The following is a 19,094-nucleotide window of genomic DNA, read 5'->3' on the forward strand; positions in this document are numbered from 1 at the left end:
ACTATAATTATGAAAATAGGTTAGAAATAGTACTATGTTAATATAATATATGGCAAGCACTCCTTTATATGAAAATAACATCCCAAATTCTCTAGCTCTATTCTGTTCCTTGTATTTTCAAACTTTCAGTAAGATGGTACATTTTCTAGAGCACTACCAAAATTTATGGCTCGCTTCTCATGCAAATTATTTGCACAGAACTTGATGATAAGTAGAAGTGTCAAAAGAGGGTTGAACTTTCTTGGTCAACCTATCTAACCGGACAAAAATGGAAAGATAGATTAAGTAATTCATCTCACCAACTAATTCTAACTTGTTGCGCATAACTTGTCAATCCAACATGTTAAAGATAGGACGAACTTATCTATTGTATTGACCCATTAGATTGACTTAGCTAATCCAATAGCACGAAGGGTATTCTCAAATAAATTTATACTTCTATATAATTAAAAAAAATATTGTTAATATATCTGTGCATAAAATAAAATAAGCGATTTATTAAAAGAAATCTGTACTTCTCAACCCACTTTCTGCTGGCGAGATAAGTTAAAATGGATTGAAAACATGTTAATGTAGTTCGGAACTACTTATCCCATCTACAAAGAAGAAAGATATCGGTTGTATATTTTAATTTATCGATTAATTGCAACATGTAACTTTTGCATTAGTATTTTTTTGTTCAAATTCAAGAGGACTATACCTATATATATAATTACTAAGATCTATTTTGCTTCCCGGGATGAGTGGTAAGATTTGTAAGGTATATATATATTTTTTTTCTTTAAAAAGTTCAAGAGGACTATACCTATATCTATAATTACTAAGAGGACTTTACCTACATATATAATTACTTATTATTCAAGTAAATACAACTAGAAATATTATTTCAATAAATATTTAATCTTTTATCTAACTCCCACTAAAGATGTATGCTCTTGGTAGGTAGACTCTCTCAAAATTCGCATGTTTTTTTACGTGTCAAAAATCACATGGTTAAACATTGGAAATTTAGAATTTCCTAGGACGTCGGATTCACATAATAAATAAGAACCGCATTCTAAAAATATGTTTCTTGAGCAATTTTAAGGAACAAATTTTAGGTTGTTTCCTTTGCTTTTTCAGTATATTTTTTAGATACGTGGATTTTAAGTTATTCAAATAACAAAATTCCAGCAGGTTAACAGGAGACCGTGTTTTTTTTTTTTTCTTTCTTTCTCTGTTTCACCTTTGGGTGGTTCTCTTTTAATTGTGGGTGTTCTACGTTCAGTTCAGTACTGTCTGCGCCAAAGGCAAAAAATCTGTGGAATCCAACTAAGTAATAGTTGGGATTGAATCTTTAACTTTGAATTCAATTTTAAATTTTATCCTTGGAATTAATAATTAATATGTGTGTATAATTTTGATTGCTTTTGGGCTCGGGTCACTTTCCATGTTAGGAATTGCCGCACTTTTGGCCTTTCCAACCCGAAAATTGGTGTGAATTGAATTTGATACTTGCCCAGTTGTGTTAAATGCTGGTCTATAGCTATTAGCTACCACATAATTATTGTCATGACTTCTGTGATGAAGAAAAGCACGTTTGGACTCTTCCTAGCAAATGGAACTAGTAATTAGCAAATGGAACTAGTAATTATCTTATTTATCTCATCAGCACTTTTTTAAATGAACTGGACAAAATTGATTTGAAAATGATAAGATTAGTATACAAAATTGAATCTGCAACTTGGACAATTGGCTATAGCGATGGCTGATGATAACTATGAATCCATGTTTTAGCTGCTATCTTATTTTTATGTATTTATAATTTTCTAGTGAAATTCACTTGAAATTACCTATTTACTGTATAATTTTTTTAAGGGAAAAAAAGAAGTTAACTGCACTCTTCCTACACAAGGGGAATATGTAAGAGTTAAAACAACGGACACATTTCATTGATTTGAATGCACCATTCAAAGAGATCACAGGATACTCTAATTTTGTACAAAAAATTGCCTAGTGTTGCCTAAAAGACATTATTACATCTCATTAACTCGTCCCATAAAAAAAATTAAAAGAAAGCAGCTTTTAGTCTCCTTCCCAACTCCTTCCTGCACACACAGAAGAACAAAACATCAACATCATGTGCATGATGCCACAATGAAAAGTAGTTAAAATAATTAAAATGTTTGTTTTTGGTTTAGTTTACCTCATCAGTTGCCTGTCAAAGCCCGAGGCAGCCAACATTCCTCTATTCTCCTCAGCCCTTCTCAAAAGATATGGCATAACAGTCTCCACAGGTCCAAATGGCATATACTTGCTCACCTGAAACCCTGCATTGCTCAATCCAAAGGAAAGTGCCTCTGACATTCCATGAAGCTGTGCAAATTCAAGCTTGTGGTTCACCTTTCCAACCCCTAGTTCATGTGCTTTTGCAGCAGCCAGTTTCCCTAATCACACAAACATCAAACACAAAGATATAAGATTGGTCTGATGATTAATAAGAAAGAAAGGAAGAAATGGCCGTGGATTCGATCCCTCCTGCTAATAATAATCTAACGATTAATAAAAACATACATCCTTTCATAATTCATCACATGAGAAAAGGAATACTAACATCCTTTCATGCATTCACTAATTAACTCAAAAATCATAAACTCAGCATGTACAAGGATGGATGTACGTACCTGACTCAACATTATGAGTTGCAAGAACAACTCCACCAGGGCCATTAGCAACCTTCTCAAGCATGAAAGAAGAGCAGTCATTGAAGCACTTGTGAGTGTCCTCAATGGTGTTGTGAATTGGGGACGAATACCCCAAAGACTCAGCCAATTTTGTTTCACTTGACATATAAGCACCCCTCACAAGTTTGAACCCCATTGGGATTCCCATGTTGTCTGCAGCCTCTGCTGCCAGCACCAGTCTCTCCTTGGCATCCTTGAGATAGGTCTGAATGGTCCCAAACACAATGGGGTTATCACCTTTGTTGTGCAAGATGGCAGAGGAGTATGTGAAGTAGTCAATAGCAGGCTGAACAGAAGTGTGTTCTGCATCAACCAGCAAAGGAATGTTGGCTTGCACACACTTTTGACAAAGCTCAAGGAATCTTTGCATGGCAAGTTGAAGGTCACTCTCTTCCTCTCGGGTGAGGGGCTCGGGTCTCTTGCTTGTGTGGTACAAAGGGCTTGACTCGGAGAATATGGGGAAGCAATCTTGCTTCCATGGCAAACTGAAAGAAGGGTCCTTGTGCTGCCATCTAAGCAGGTCACTCATTCTTTCAAGCAGGCTCATGGGACATATTGCAGTGATTTTCACGATCACAAAGCTCACCTGTAACATCAAAACAAATTCATTTGGAACCATTAGTTGCCATCATCATTGCCACTCAAAATAACAACCACTCTCCCACATGAAAAGAAAAGGAAAAAAAGCACAAGCAGCCACGGAATTTGCGTGGTTTACTAGCTAGTGCGGTAGTACCAAAAGGAAATCCACAAGGGAATCACGATGGTTCTAGTAGTAGCAGTAGTAGTAGTAGTCAAGTCCTTGCAAGCTGGTGTTGGAGAAAAAAAACAACACTCCACGGGTCCACCCTACCCCATTTCAAGCACCGTGCAACCGTGACACCAATGAAATGACCAATCTTTGTCCCTCCCTAGCTAGCTAGCTAGTGACATCATTTAATGGTAGTACTAGATTTTTCATTCCTATTCCATGTACGTGGCCACAGGGCTGGCTAGCTCCAAAGCAAAGGTGGGTCCCCAATGATAGATTGCATCTAATCCAAGCCAGCGTTTTTGTTTTCTCATTTCAACAATGCCATTAAGGTAGGTCCCCAATGAAAGCTCGCACCATTCTTTGCCGTCTGTTACATGCAAAAACCCAAGAACAAACAAACAAAAAAACAGACAACAGAAGAAGAAAAAAAAACATTGTTCTTATGCACATGCACACCAAACACTTTGTTAAACAATCTATTGTATAAGAATGGTGCAATAAAAACTGTGGATGTGCTTATTTTATGATCTGAAATCACCAAATGTTTATGATCTCAATCATTCTCCACTCGGACATACAATTAACAGAGTCTTTAACATAACATTTATTAATATAAAGATTCTGCTACATGTCATGTGAAGATTTATTGAGATCATGCAAACATTGCAGAGTTTTAAGATGTCAAGTGGAGATTGGTTAAGATCATACACATGTGATAACATTTTATTTTTTATATATTCTTTCTGAGAAGGGATTTTGATTTAGAAAAGTAAAGGGGGAGAAGGATGAGGAAGGGGTTACCGAAGAAGGGGGAAGCGATCTGCTGACGTCGATGGTGTGAAGAAAGCCCTTGAAGTTGCGGTGGCACGCGTCGTTGTTGTTGGCGTCTTCGACGCCGTAGACGAGCATGCCGCGGAGGCCGGCCTTGTTGAGGTGGCGGACGCTGTCGGCGGTGGTGGTGGCGTCCTCGCCGGCGCAGAAGTGGTCAAAGAAGGTGTTGCGGACGGTGGCGAGGATGAGGTCACTGAGGCCAGGCACTTGCATGAGGTTGGATCGCATGAGCCACGTGCCGAAGTCAACCATGGGCTCGAGGGCAGTGGCGTGGAGCACGGCGGTGGAGCGGAGGAGGGTGGTGGTGGGGACGGAGGAGAAGAGCTTTTCGACGTCGCGGAAGCTGAGGTCGTCGGAGGGAGGAAGCACGGCGGAGATCGGCGGGGGAGCTGGGATGCAGAGAGAAGGAGAGAGAGACGGGGAGAGAGGAGGGTGGGAGGAGTTGAGGGGCTTTGTGGCGGTGTTGTAGCGAAGGTTCCTTAGAATTCTTGGTGGGATAACACGAGTGGCCATGTAACAACGTAAGACGTACGTTGTTGGTGGCGGCGGTGTTAGAATTGTTGGTTGGTTTCTCCCTTGGTTTGGTTTTCCTCTCTCTGGAGAAGGGGTTTTTATAGGCGTGATCACCACGTAGGGTGCACGTGATATTCATAGTCATGATGATGATGGGATTGAAGTAACTAATTAACGTGGTGCATGATCTTTGTCTTGGTTCCTTGATAATAGGTCATGTTAGTTGTGTATTTTTTTTTCTTAGTCTCATGAGCTGAGCGAGAATTCAGCAACTTATCACAACAAACCAAAGCATCATATCTAAGACACATTCGGATCGAACTGAGACACACCTTACTTACGTGTTAATCTTAGTCATGTTTCGGATCATTAATTGCTTTGTGTCATGAGATTATGGTAAAAGATGCTGAGATATGTGATCTCTTGTCTCGCATCATTTAACACCTGGCTACTGTGTTAAGTGTAAATTAATTGTGTATGTCAAATATGGTTATCTAACAAATCAATCTAATAGCTAAAAAAAATTAGGATGTTATGATATATATATATCAGTGCTTTAGTTTAAACTTAGTTCATCATCACTTCCTTTTTTATGACCGATATTTATATTTGAATTGATAGAATGTTTTGTTGCTTTAATTAATTCATTTCTTCCTACTTAATTAGGGTGCTCAATATGTATAAAAACTTTATCAAGCACCATGCTTACATATGATTTCTTTACTTTTCGGCTAGGGTCACTAAATTCCAGCTTAGGAATAGCAACACTTGCCTTTCTACTTTTTATATAGATACACTTTTTATATAGATGTATCTTTTATAAATTTGAGGGCTGTTTATTATTATGCTTGTTTTTTTTTATTTTTAAGTATTTATATTAATGTTATATTTATGTGTGTGGTTTTTTTTTTTTCTCTATCATGTGTTAATGGAAACAAGAGATGCCCATAGCAATCAACACTGATAAGCCATAAAAAAACCAAAGACTTTTCATAAAATAAATAAGAGTAAAATTCTTTTTAAAATTTTATTAAACCCAATCATTTTATATTTGTTAAGTTTTTTATTATCAATATTTTATAATACCTACCGTAATGATATTGTAACATTCAGTATTAACTTAAATTCTAAATAATTAATTACGCTTTAATAAATCAATAAAAGCATTCTATTAATATATCAAGAACAAGAGGTAATCTTCGGCTTTCGCTTGAGCTCATGGTGGCGGTTGGAGTTACCGTGGTGGTCAGAGTTATGAGGAGCGGCATTGACAGCGGAGACACAACCCACAGCTAGAGCGTCCTGTTATTGTTGTTGACATCGAGAAAGGGGAGGAGTGTGAATAAGAGAGGTGGAGTGTCACATGAAATTTCATTTGGGTTTGATCGGGAAATTTTTTAGTGTTTGTTGTGCATTATATGCTATTGTCGAACATTTACGTTTTTAACAAAAATTAAAAGAAATTATCAAAATAAAACTTCAAAAACATAAAGGATAAATTTCAATCACAGTTGCACAATATTCCTTCATCATCAGTGACACCATCCATAATCTTAATCTTAGAGTTCGATTACAATTGGATAATCATTCTGTAAAAGAAATATTTTCCTAATCTACATCTTTGGGTTCATGCAAATAAAGTACTAAAAAATAATATATCTGGAGAGCGAGAAGGCCTATAGTTATTCATCTCAATATCCAACACATAAAAGCAATCTGTGAGAGAGAAAAAGCCCATGTATAACTACTTTCCAAAGTTAACAACCAAAAAAAATCACCAAGTGCTTTTAAGTACAGTGTAAATGCTGTCACTCTATATTAGCCAATTGACAGTAATGTTTCCAAGCCATGTGAACAATGGGAACTGAGCCAAAGCAATGAAGAGCAAGAGATAGTGGTGTTTGCTTGAATCATAACTCCTGACTTCCGCAAAAAGAACTCTCTTCATCGTTTTAACCAAGAACACTGCCATACATATGCAGGTCCACAGCATCAGAAAGTAGTAGGAGTAACTCCATATCATTCTTCCACAAACAGCCAAACACAAGCCAGCAAAAGTGTACCCGGCGTTCGCTATAATGTCCAATAGAGGTGCTTCCCCACTGCCCAATGAAAGTAAGGTGACTTTAAGCAGTGCTGTTTGCATAAACCAACCAACCAATCCCTTAATAAACAACCAGTTCAAAGCTTCAGGACTAAACCTGCCCACAACAAATACAGCATGCATAAGAAATATGACAAACTAGAATGCATGTGGAGATGGAACAAAAATGAGAACTATAAATCAAACTCAATTCTTAGTGAAACTTCCCAAAGTTAAGCTATGGAATTATCAAAATAACAATCATGAAAATGAAACTAGCAATCTTCTAACGTATAAGATCATTACTTGTCTGACTTCCAATTAGGTTTCATATATTTTAGTTGTAAACACAAGAAAAAAATAATTGAATTTTTTTAAAAGAAGACTCATTATAAACACCCATACAAAAAGGGAGGTGCCATTGTTCAACTTTGTTAATATATACAGTAGCATGTTTTTTATAGCACAAGGTAAATAACCATTTGTATTTGCCTTGCCACCACCAGTCCACCACACAGAGAAGCACAAATCCTTTTTACAAATGATTTACAACTCTTCATCACAGAGCAAATAAACTTCATAGCAAAGCACTGTGTTAGGATCAAATTGCAAAGAATGGGATAGTCTCACATTGAAAGTATGGGATTTCATTGATAAGTATGGGTTTATTATATGGCCTTGGGCTCTCCAGCAGTCCAGCTACAATAACTAGCTTTTGTGACATGGTTCCCCAAAGGTTCTTATCAATTGATATCAAATCTTTTCACCAGGTCTCTCAATTGCAAACAAATGGCATGGTTGGTGACGTTAGATTGCAGTGTTCACCTAGGACTAGTGCACAGCCAACCTGCATGGGCATTAGGGATGTAGAGCATGGTTGGGATATTAGGATCTAATTGCAAGGCATGGGACTTGAGTTTCACATTGAAAGTATGGGATTCTAGTGTGAGGATTTTAAGGCCTTAGGCTTTCCAACTACATCAACTAACTTTTGTGATGTGTTTCTCCCAAGGTTCTTATCATGCTGACAAATTAGAAAGAGGAAAATAGCTTTATCTATTCCTTTGCAATTTCTCCAGATCAAGGACAGTAACTTAGTTACTACAAATAGCATTTTCCCGATCCTTAAGTCACTTTTGCAACTCTCAATAACATGTTTTATCATGAAAAGGAAATTTATTCAGCTAAAAATTTATGGTAAGTACCAATCATGATGAGAAAGTATGGAAATCTAGGATGCATCCAATATAAGAAAAAAAAAATATAAGGTAAGCTGAAAAGTTCCCTGATATGCAATGCAACTTACTGATCCCCAAAAGAAAAAGTAATAAAAAAACTGTACAGAAAAGGGGAATATTTTTATACAAACTTTAAATTTGAGGAAAATAACTATAATAACCTCAGTACTACACTGTAGAATTAAGATTAAGGAAATAATAAACTTACATTCCACGAAGACCCAATGAGATGCCAGCAAGAACAACATAGGTACCAAATGCCATTAATGGAATGTACAAGTCAGGAGCATTTATGTCGTAAATTGGTGGTTTATAAGAGAGCCTACCTCCCACTGGTTCAGTAATCCTAGTCCAATGACCCTGAACACGAGAATAAAAAGACAAGGGAAAGCAAGAAGATACAATAAGATAATGAAATGAAAAAATTCAACTAGAAAAATGTGAAAAAGGGTGACATTATTGTTGCTTACCCGGTGCAAGAATGGGAACAACACAACCTTTAATTTGTTCTTAACATAGTGGTCATTCACTTGAAAGTAGTATTGGGGATCAGAGAAATACCGGCTTATCTGTTGTTGAAAAGATAAAGTTATTTTATAATAAAGGAAAAAATTGAATTGACACCTAGGGATAATATCTATAATGAAGTTAAACAAGATAATGAAAGCAATTTAAGATTATCTTTCAGCTGTATGGGTTTTCCCCTCCAAAATCAGTGGAACCTGACCTTATTGACATTAGCATTATTGAAGGGAACGTATAAGCCATATATGAAATAGATTCAAAAGTGAACTACAGAACATTTCAAATTTTCTAAGAAAAAAATTAAATGAGAACACCAAATATTAAAATGCTAAGTTGTATGGTACAATAGTTTCTGATAATCAATAGATCAGCATTGTTCAAATGATATACCAAACAGCTTAGAAACATGGGACTGAAGAGGTTATAAGCTTTCTCATAATAAGCAGTTTTCCACACACAATTTAAACATCACAAGTAAGACAATGTAAAAAAAAAATAACAATACAAAAAAGAAAAAGAGAAACAGAAAAAGATCTAATATTATCAGCCAAGAATTTGCATGTTAAATTAAATGATCCAATAAAAAAAATTATAGAATGATACATACATTGCTTTGGACATACTCGGAGCTTGATCCTAATATTTTTTCTCCATACGCACCCAATCCACCTCGAATGAGTCCAGAACCAGCAGAATTGAATGCATTCCCGAACAGATTAGGTTGTGAGCTCGTTGGAGGTTGAGGATGATGCTGAGGTACCCCCGGTGGCATACCAATATTAGTATACATTCTTACTGCCACATAAAAAGACGTATAATCAATCAGAACTCAGAAATAACGTTTTCTAGGTTCTCGGGAGATTTTAAAAAAAATACTACAACCATGATTTTGGCCACAACATCAAGGTTTTTAGACTCTGCGACCGCAATTGTGGTTGCATCAGCCTTGTCCAAAATTTCCCACAGTATGACGAAACTGCGATTGCAACCGCAATTTAAAACCATGATTGGACTTAAGGGGAAAGTAAAAATGGGAATGTGGGGATTGAAGTTAAACTCCACTACATAACCAGAGCCGCCTAAAGAGTACGAGATATAACCACTTGATTCACTATGGTGTAATCAGAAACAACTTAAATAGGCAGAGAAATCAACAAAATTGAGATAAATAAAGCTCTCATCACATGAAGGAATCATCCAACTAAAACATAATCAGCCAAAGTGATACCAAGATTCATTTCAGTTGACATGTAAAGATGACAATGCACTAATTCCACGGGGGTGACCTTACTCCTCCCAGTCCCAACCCTACCAAGTTCCCAATTTTGTTGATGCTATATAAACCCTGTCTCACCCTAGTTTGCATCATGCAAATAAATAGCGATGCTTAAAAGGTAATAACGATAAAAAAAAAAAATCATTCACTTTATTTAGTCAATTCTTCACGGGGGTTAAGAAAGAACAACACGAACTTCTAATTGCTTCACTAAAACATTCAAACATAAACAAGGTAGAGAAAATGGGGATTATTGATACCCGTTTGAAAAAAAAAATTACTTAAACCAGCACGCTAAGCAATCATCAACAATGAGAAGAACACACGGAGAAGAAAGAGAGGTTCGTTTTTATTTTCATGATAACATAGGGTTGAAGAAAACCAAATAGAAAAAGCAGTGAGATATTGGAGATGCGCGCAAATCAGGGAACAACCCAATAGCAAAGAGGTGTAACGGAGCCAAAATTTCTAAGCTTTAAAGCAAACAAAGGCGCGCAGAAAAAAATAAAAGAAAAAAAAAACGATCTATGATTGAAATGAGGAGAAGGAAGAAAAAAAAATAGAAGAAAGTTAAGAAAGAAGGAACCTGAGTAGAGAGAGAGAGTCAAAAATAGAAACGCGGTTCGGAGATGAATTGAAGAAGGAAGCAAGAGAAGAGACGAAGATCTCACACTGAAAGTGAAAGCTAACTCAACTGCAATCAAATTCAAAGCCTTTGTTCCCTTTCTCTGTTCGCACCGTTTTGCTGCACCCTTCTCCAACTTCTTGCCCAAAATACTACTTACTATCTTTTCTTATTTTGTATAAATAAATAAATAAATATTAACAAACAACATGAATTGAAATTTTTCATAAATTTAAAAAACTAATAGAGGTAATAATATTTTTTCACTAATGATTTTTTTTAATTTATGTACATTAATCTTAAATAACAGTAATTTTGAGGTTAAGGAGTATATTATAAAAACATTAAAGACAAAGTGTAATATATTTCACACTCTTTTGTTTGCTAAATGCTTACTTCAAGTTGTCAAAATGTCATTTTCATCAAAGGAGTTGATAAAAAATAAATTTAAAATATACTAAATTTAGGACTTACCATAAGAATCAAAATAAATTGGACTGTTTATTGCACATTGTTTAATAGTATTAGTTTTATTTTTTTGTGTTGACTTGATTTATATAAAAAAAAGATTGAGAGAGAAAGAGAGACCAAGATGAAGGAGAAAAAAATAAAGAAATTATCATTTCAAAGGTAAATAGAAATAAGATATTCAAAGATGTATAATAATTAAACCATAAATTAAAAATTGTCTCAAGAGATATACATCATTTTCAAGTAATATAATTATTATATAGATCCACAAGTAAAAGAATGACATGTTTGATATATTACTCCTTAAAAATCAAATAAAAAATTACAAATCTAAGTTAATAGAAAAATATCCTATCAATCATGAATGTTTTGCTAAAATTTGCAGCTAATTTGTAAGAGGTAATAACAACCAATACCAATAAATAAGTAATTATCTTATGCAAATAAATAAGATATCTAAAGGTGTAACAAAATTAAACCAAACATTAAACATTTGCTTCAATGGTATTAATATGGAAAACATATTCAATACAATTTGCAAATGAACCATTACAATAATTGATTAACTATAAAGATAAAACTACCATCAACATTGTATTAGGTAATTAATAAAAAAAATAACATGTGATCTAGCATTAAAACATATCACCATAGCAAGTATAATAGTAGGCTAATCCAATTAAAATATGCTGCAAAATTGGTGAATGCCAAATTTTTATATTTCTAGATTCTGAAGCATATTCGTTCATATGAAAATTATCAATCAAGTTCTCTTTTTCTTCTAAAAAATTTAAGTATCATTATAATCTAAATTAAAATATGTTAAAAATAGAAATAAGAATGGACAAGTTTAGTAAGTGTAAGAGAGAAAAAAGTCAAAGACTAAACATGAATTTATTGAAATTAGGTTAAAGTTAGAAACAATCATAAATATTCTCAAACCAACATTGAAGAAACAAAAATCTAAAAGAATGAAGAACAAGAGAAAACAAAAAATAAAGGGACCCTTACCGCAATGATCAAGAGGAGGGTTGGAGCGTATACGATCAAGGATTTCTTTTTAGGCTTTCGAAAAGTCATGATATTCATATTTAATGACCTTGTTTAAAGTAATGGTGCAAGGGACACGAACATAGAAAAGTAATAATTATTTTATATTATTTATTCATAGTTATTTTTTTCTCTACAATGAAAAATATTTTTTTAAAATAATAATAATTATAAAATGTAATATATTTTTAAAATTTTCTAAACCTAAATATAAGTTATATACAAATACAAATATATTCATAATGATAATAATTTTAGAAAAATATTTATTAATCAAAATAATATAATATATACATTAATATTCTAACTATGTTAATATATCTTTTAAATATTTATATGCATATAAACTAATATATACGTATATATAAAATTTTAAAATATAAATTATATAGGGCAGAACACGAGTTATTATATTAGTAAAATACGTTATACAGTTACAATAAATAAATATAAGTGTTAACTAAGTATTTAGTATTAAATATTTTTAAAATTCAATTTTTAGTGTTTAAATAAAAGTTTAATCAGTCAAGAATCTTAACTTTATTTTGTTAAAAATTTTAGTACTAAAAAAATTTGTTCGTTCAAAGTTTTTAAATTTTTTACAAATTTAATTTTTAATTCCTGAAATTTTATTAAATAAATAAAAATAATGAGATTCTAACCTTATAAATGTTTAAAAAAAGTTTAAAAACTTTAATCGATCAAATTTTTATTCTAAGATTAAAATTCTTAACAAAATAAAGTTGAAAAACAAACTTTTATTCAGAAACTAACAACCAAATTTTGTAAAGGTTTATAACTAAAAACTTAGTTCATACAATATAGATAAACTTGAATATCATTTTCTGCATTTTCACTTTCCGTTGATGCAGAGAAGTGACCTCGCTCGTCAAAGCAGGTAATGAAAGAAACCACCTTAGCCAACCATATTTTCACTATTTTTTGTGTACTACTTGCTTCTTGTTGATGAATTTCTAAAAGAGCGTCATAAACTGCTTCATATAATCGCTGCTTTTTTAATGTGTTTTCTGTGGTTTCTTGAGTTGCAAGAGCCCCAGGGGGAAGCCCCACTTTGCTGAATTCCTCAATTTTTCAGGTTTATCTTCATTCTTGTTTGTGTTTTGGTAGATTAGATGGTTGGAATAAGTAGCAAACATTTTTTTTTGCCTAACACTCTCAAATCACTGGACTCTTTCCACATTCCCAATTGAGCCAATCAACTATCCACTCTTAGCTTTTCATGTTTTATGTATTATTTTTTTATACTGCTCTATATGAATTGTAGTTGGTCAAATGCAATATTTTCCCCCCCTTATATAACTACTTTCTGCTAAATTTTCTTTAATTTAATGTCTTGGGTTGCATTGGACTATTTTCATTCACAATATGAGGTCTTCATTTCAAGTTAAAGGATGTGGGAGGTGTAAAGTTCTTAGGATGATCCTATATTATGACACATCATGAGTGTGATTAGTCCAGCCAAATTGTAGCTTCATAGTTATAAGAGGCAAACATTTCTTTGTTATTCAATCATGATTCATGGGCATTGGGGATTTTAGTTAAAGGATTCTAGTCAAAATATCTCTTTTAGTATTGCCTGGAAAAAAAACTACTTGACAGATGCCTTATCAGGAATTTATTCTGCTGCTTGGAGTTGTAATAGTGACCTATGTTGTTAGAGATCCTATACTATCTAGTGATATGACCAAAATAGTGTGTATAAGAGGGGGAGAACCTTCACTTTAAAAGCTAACTTTTGGGGTTGAGATGTTGACTTAGGCTAAAACTCAAATTATAAGATGGTATCAAAACCTATCATATCGGGCCACTCCTTATTTGACCATTATTGGATCACCCTCACATGTATAGTTTTGCAAACTTCATGTTTGAGTTGAGAGGTCCAGTCCTCTGCATGAGGGGGTGTTGGAGATCCTATATCAACTAGTGATATGTTTAAAATAGTATATATAAGTGAGTGGTAATCTTCACCTCAAGAGCTAGTTTGTGGAGTTGAGTTAGGCTCAAACCCTAATTTTAAGAGATGTCATTTTGGTTACAAATTATATATTGATTTTCCTGCAGTGCTTATTAACTTTTTATTATTGTTGGAAACTGATCATCGATTGGGAAGTACTGCTTTAAAAGTCTAGCTTCATGGTTTTTCAGATCACGAGTAGTGCTTATATTTATGGAATTGCATTTTTATTTACTCTTCTTAAATGTAGTTGACTCTGATATGTGTGTGTGCGCGTGTGTATGAAATTTACTGAGTGATTTCTTACTCAAGCAACTCATCAAATCTCAAGTCTTTAACTGTTATGTTAAAAAATTTAGATGGATCAGCATTTTAACATCCTCTGTCATAATTCATGCAACATTTTAATTTATAATTTGATCTTCTGAAAAGTATTATTCATTTCAAAATGTTAACTACTTTCATTTTTCGATGAACCATTTGAGTAATATAGTTACTGACATCATGCTTGGCAATTTTCTCTTGTAAGGAATGAGTCATTTGCAAGGATCTTCTTCACTTAAACGGAAACGACAAGACCTGGCTTTAGTGACGGGGTCTTTGACAGATGGTGAAAGGGTATTGTATAATCTCATCCATAGCAAGAAAGACATGGGAATCTGGACAGGAGACATGAAACGAGAAACAAACCTGCCTGACAGCATAGTAAAAAAGTCCCTGAAGTTGCTTCAATCCAAGAATCTGATAAAGGAGGTTGTTAACATTCAAAACAAAGGGAGAAAGCACTACATGGCAGCAGAGTTTGAACCTTCTAAGGAAATCACTGGTGGGGTTTGGTATAATCAAGGGAGACTTGATACAGATTTCATAAACCTTGTAAAGGACGTGTGCTTGAAGTACATTTTCAGGCAGAAAGTTGCCACACGTGATGGAGTTATGGAGTGGAGCAGAAAGAGTGGTGTCTTCAATGTTGAAGTCACAACACAGCAAATTGATGAGATTTTGCGAACTTTGGTTTTGGATGATGAGATTGTAGAGGTGAAGAGCACTGGATTTGGGGATTTTTCATCTGTTCCTGTTGGAAGAATTTGTTACAGATGCAAAAGCAAAGGTGGCAATAGAGGGGAACAGAAACCTGGTGCCATGGCTTCCATTCCATGTGGAGTTTGTCCACGAATAAACTTCTGTACACCAGATGGCATTATCTCTCCAAGAACTTGTGTATATTATCAGAAATGGTTGGACTTCTGAAGGATTCTGGATTAAAAAAAAATCATAGGTTTGATACGACCCTCCAAGTGTTCACTCTCAGCTTGCAGCTGTTGTGTTTGTATTGTAAACTCATGTATCAAAGCTCCTGTATTAAAATCAAGTGCACTGGTTGGAACTCTCTAGTCAGTATTGCCGGTTGGTGTTCATCCTTATTAGAGAAATCCATCTTTACTAGACTAGAATTTTATGAATCCGTGAAAAAGACGAAAGGAATGAAAAATGAAAAGTTACTCATTCTGACCATCAGACAGATTAAAGACGTATGTTGTCTCTGTAGATTCGTGTTGCTTTAGAATATATTGTAGTACTTGTACATAATCTTTTGTTGAACTTGTTCTCGTTGCCATGAGAGTGAATGTCACTGGATATTCCTTGTAGTACCTTGACCAATTATTAGAGTTTTAATGTGGGATATAGATATATGCTGTAATCATATCATTGAATCCCTGCCTGCAAGAGGGCAGTACATGTAGTAAAAGTACTTAGTTTTGTTCCTATATCCAAATACATGTTTGATTGAGATTGCTTCCTCCGGTCTTGATTACAAGAAAAAAAAAAAATACGTACTTCACACTTATTAACAGAATTGACTAAGTTGATTAAATTGTGTCATTTTCAATAAAAAAAATATTTTTTTCTAAATTAACCTTGTAACTTGATACCAAATATAAAAAGTCTTTTGATCTTATTAAATGAAGATTATTTTGAAGAAAGTCTCATTAAATAAGATATATGTAATTGAGATTTGCTTATATTTAAGGGGAAAAAAATAAAAGACTTTTATTGTTTATATTCGAGACCAATGAGAATATTTTGGAAGAATCAATTACTTGCTTTCAAAAGTTCTCTCTAAAAGTTAATAAAAGTATTATTATTTTGCTTAAATAAATTAAACCAAGGAAATGATTCAAGAATCAAGATCCAGCAATTTTGAGACTGGAAATTGCTAGTTCCTGCTCTGGATCCAGTGTTGAGAGTAGGCATATCAACTATCAAGCAAGCTGATATCTCCCCTGCTTGATGCCTCTTCATGCATGGCCTATTTCTTCAATTAACTTGACCATTGAACAGCAAAAACTCTCACATTTTAACTAGAGAGAGAGAGAGAGTAAAGAAAATAAATAAAAATACGGAGATTTTTTCTCTCACTTGAATAAAAACTTCCTAGAGTTGCACCTAAAAGATTTTGATTTGAGGCAATTTAATTCTTAAATGTTTTAACAAAGTTTCTTCAGCTAATTAAATGGTTAATATTTTTCTATTTTCTTGATTAAATTTCATTTTAGCATAGGATAAGACGGGCTTAAACTTTGTTCTTCAAGTCCTAATTAAACCTAATTAAGAATGAAGTTTATGTACTAGTTAACTGGCATATCTTAAGGAGATACACTCTTTTCCTTTTTAATACCTTTGGATAAACAGTTAGGTGCTTTCTATTTTTAGCAGGATGGATCCATTCCAATTAGCCTAAGTTTTAGGCTTCTAACTAGTAGTGGTTTAACAGTCAATTTCACAAGCAAATAGTAACAGAAGTGCCAGGTCTTAAGCCCAAAATCCTCTCACATAAATGGTGCATATCATTACATGTGTCACCCAGCTGATTAATTTGGTCCACTATATATATGCACCCTACAATGAAGAGTTACATACTTACATTTCACATTAAGTAGTGCTTGCTAAACTGTCTTCTGCCTTTTCAAGACCAAAACAAGGAAACTAAAAATGGATCAATCCCAGAATGCGAGCCATCAAGCTGGCCAAGCCATGGGACAAGCTCGGGTGAGTTGTAGCACTTATACACATGTCTTTAATATATTCATGCCCTTTAATTTTTTGCACATTATCCTCAATTATAGTGGCATAATAGCTAGAAATAATGTTATTACTGATTTAGGAGAAGGCAAGCAACATGATGAACAGTGCAGGCAATGCTGCTCAAAATGTCAAAGAATCCTGCCAAGAGGTTAGATCATATTTATTTGAACAAAATTTAGCTATGCTATGTTGACTTAGATTCCATAGAACAATAATTAAGCTCAAAATTATGGAGAACTTTGCTGATTGATGAAAACTGTTTTGCTGTTGTAGACTGGCCAGCAAATGCAGCAAAAGGCACAAGGGGCTGCTGATGCTGCCAAGAATGCAGTTGGGGCTAACAAATGAATCTAGTTGACTGGATATCCCTCAAAGTGGCTATTTATGTCTTTCAATTTTTGGTTTTTGGGCTTTATTTATGCATTGATATGCTTTTGCTTTTGGCATTTTTTCCCTTTTCATCAGACGGATTAATGTGACTGGTTGTGTACCAGCCACTTGAGGGCCTTGTTTGTTACTAGTAGTATATGTTATTGAAAATCTATTTTCACATTATCAATAAAAATTACACGTTTCCATGAAATTTCTTTCTCGTTTTTTTCCCTCCAAAGTTGATCCTATATAACTATACTCCAATGCTATTAAGAGGAGATTGCAGATTTTATCCCAAACATATGTCAGAAATTATTTGGTTGCAAAGTGTTGGGTCATAAGAAATTTAAATGGTAATATATGTGATGAATAAGTTAATAGCTCATGGATTGAACCTGGAATGACAACAACACACATCGTTCGCAAAGAAAAATCCCTTAATATAATAAATGTTGTTGCCAACATGTGCTATAGTTCATTGAGTTATATAAAAAAAGTTTACAATGGTCCGAGATAAGGCTTATATATATATATATATATATATATATATATATATATATATATATATATATATATTTGAGACTCCATTGTTGCCAATAATAAGAAAATGAATTTAATTAAAAAACTGACGCTGTTTTTTTTTTTACAGAAAAATACTGACACCGTATTCAAATATAAATTGAGATTATTGGTTTCTATAATAATTATTATAAAATTCATATTTAAAGTAATTTTTAATTGGTTGATAATATAAAAATATTTATATTGACATGACTTTTTTTAAAAGAAAATAAGAGTGAAAAAGAATTTTAAAAACATTTATTTTTATACATAAGTAAGTCTTCCCTTAAAAATAAATTTGATTAGATAGAAAAAGTTTAAGAAATAAAATAGCATTTTAATATAGAGATATTTCTATCCTTATATAAAATAATAAATAATATAATAAATTGTTCAAAAATATTATTAAATATTACAACACTTAAATTAGAAATCTATTATCAAAATTAAATAAATAACTTAGTTTATAATCATATTATGAAAAAAGATCTAAATAAAAAACAAACCAGTTATTAGGCTGAATGACAATTTTAATCTATAAATAAGAAAAAATTTAATCACAACTATAAAAAAATGTGAGAATTATGAAGTCAATCTTACAATGTGTGATTGAGTTTGTTTACAAGAATAGTCAATCATATTCTTAAAAGATAACTGATCATTAGATATAATAATATCTAAAAACTTAGTTAACACAATAAAAAATATATTATCATCCAAAAAAATATTTATAGATATATTCCATTCTAAATAAGATGGTTAAATTTATTATATAAAATGAATTATTGATATATTTAAAGTTTTTCAATTATTTATCCGTTAATTTTATAATGACAATTATCTCTAAAATTAGTACATTTTTTTGAGTTTTATATTTTGGTAAGTTAAAACGATAATATATTTTAAATTAATTTGACTATAACTATATTATTATTATTTATACATAAAGCAATTTTAAAAGGAGTCCTTTCTCTCTTTTGAAAGAAAAAGAGAGAAATTATTTTTAAAAA

General features: G+C 33.0%; 4 protein-coding genes across 9 annotated transcripts; 2 read left to right on the forward strand and 2 right to left on the reverse strand.

The window, feature by feature from the left end:
* Positions 1-1,909: 1,909 nt before the first annotated feature.
* LOC100799876 (proline dehydrogenase 2, mitochondrial) lies at positions 1,910-5,074 on the reverse strand. The gene is made up of 4 exons (XM_003552582.5): positions 4,279-5,074; positions 2,664-3,309; positions 2,186-2,426; positions 1,910-2,087 (listed from the first exon to the last, which is right to left on the reverse strand). Exons 1-4 carry the CDS (start codon positions 4,819-4,821, stop codon positions 2,048-2,050), a joined length of 1,470 nt encoding a protein of 489 aa, XP_003552630.1. The 5' UTR covers positions 4,822-5,074; the 3' UTR covers positions 1,910-2,047.
* Positions 5,075-6,316: 1,242 nt separating this feature from the next.
* Positions 6,317-10,726, reverse strand: LOC100801486 (protein YIF1B-like). Of its 5 annotated transcripts, none has more exons than NM_001377333.1 (6): positions 10,530-10,718; positions 9,550-9,643; positions 9,275-9,462; positions 8,613-8,711; positions 8,351-8,502; positions 6,317-7,022 (listed from the first exon to the last, which is right to left on the reverse strand). In NM_001377333.1, exons 3-6 carry the CDS (start codon positions 9,455-9,457, stop codon positions 6,635-6,637), a joined length of 822 nt encoding a protein of 273 aa, NP_001364262.1. In that variant the 5' UTR covers positions 9,458-9,462; positions 9,550-9,643; positions 10,530-10,718; the 3' UTR covers positions 6,317-6,634. The 5 variants fall into 5 exon arrangements, with proteins under 5 accessions (NP_001364262.1, XP_006602993.1, XP_006602994.1 ...); XM_006602930.4 differs by having other exon boundaries at positions 6,321-7,022; positions 10,615-10,717; XM_006602931.3 differs by lacking the exon at positions 9,550-9,643 and having other exon boundaries at positions 6,321-7,022; positions 10,615-10,726.
* A 2,143-nt stretch (positions 10,727-12,869) lies between these two features.
* On the forward strand, positions 12,870-15,713 carry LOC100783276 (DNA-directed RNA polymerase III subunit RPC6). Of its 2 annotated transcripts, none has more exons than XM_003551744.5 (2): positions 12,870-12,987; positions 14,594-15,713. In XM_003551744.5, the coding sequence occupies exon 2, from the start codon at positions 14,596-14,598 to the stop codon at positions 15,313-15,315; it is 720 nt and encodes a 239-aa protein (XP_003551792.1). In that variant the 5' UTR covers positions 12,870-12,987; positions 14,594-14,595; the 3' UTR covers positions 15,316-15,713. The 2 variants fall into 2 exon arrangements, with proteins under 2 accessions (XP_003551792.1, XP_014625767.1); XM_014770281.3 differs by lacking the exon at positions 12,870-12,987 and adding an exon at positions 13,006-13,185.
* A 1,267-nt stretch (positions 15,714-16,980) lies between these two features.
* Positions 16,981-17,734, forward strand: LOC100306528 (late embryogenesis abundant protein 1). The gene is made up of 3 exons (XM_003552586.4): positions 16,981-17,115; positions 17,231-17,299; positions 17,425-17,734. Exons 1-3 carry the CDS (start codon positions 17,059-17,061, stop codon positions 17,497-17,499), a joined length of 201 nt encoding a protein of 66 aa, XP_003552634.1. The 5' UTR covers positions 16,981-17,058; the 3' UTR covers positions 17,500-17,734.
* Positions 17,735-19,094: the final 1,360 nt, after the last annotated feature.

Source organism: Glycine max, chromosome 18 (assembly GCF_000004515.6).
Source record: "Glycine max cultivar Williams 82 chromosome 18, Glycine_max_v4.0, whole genome shotgun sequence".
Taxonomy (NCBI): Eukaryota; Viridiplantae; Streptophyta; class Magnoliopsida; order Fabales; family Fabaceae; genus Glycine; species Glycine max.

Coding starts and splice junctions, on each gene's coding strand:
- LOC100799876 (XM_003552582.5), bottom strand. CDS start 4,821: ATGGCCACTCGTGTTATCCCACCAAGAATTCTAAGGAACCTTCGCTAC. Junction 2,427..2,663: donor AACTCATAATGTTGAGTCAG/GTACGTACATCC, acceptor TTGTGTGATTAG/GGAAACTGGCTGCTGCAAAA. Junction 2,088..2,185: donor TTTGACAGGCAACTGATGAG/GTAAACTAAACC, acceptor CTGTGTGTGCAG/GAAGGAGTTGGGAAGGAGAC.
- LOC100783276 (XM_003551744.5), top strand. CDS start 14,596: ATGAGTCATTTGCAAGGATCTTCTTCACTTAAACGGAAACGACAAGAC.
- LOC100801486 (NM_001377333.1), bottom strand. CDS start 9,457: ATGTATACTAATATTGGTATGCCACCGGGGGTACCTCAGCATCATCCT. Junction 8,503..8,612: donor TGTTCCCATTCTTGCACCGG/GTAAGCAACAAT, acceptor TCTCGTGTTCAG/GGTCATTGGACTAGGATTAC. Junction 7,023..8,350: donor TCATTGGGTCTTCGTGGAAT/GTAAGTTTATTA, acceptor TGTTGTGGGCAG/GTTTAGTCCTGAAGCTTTGA.
- LOC100306528 (XM_003552586.4), top strand. CDS start 17,059: ATGGATCAATCCCAGAATGCGAGCCATCAAGCTGGCCAAGCCATGGGA. Junction 17,116..17,230: donor AAGCCATGGGACAAGCTCGG/GTGAGTTGTAGC, acceptor TTACTGATTTAG/GAGAAGGCAAGCAACATGAT. Junction 17,300..17,424: donor TCAAAGAATCCTGCCAAGAG/GTTAGATCATAT, acceptor TTGCTGTTGTAG/ACTGGCCAGCAAATGCAGCA.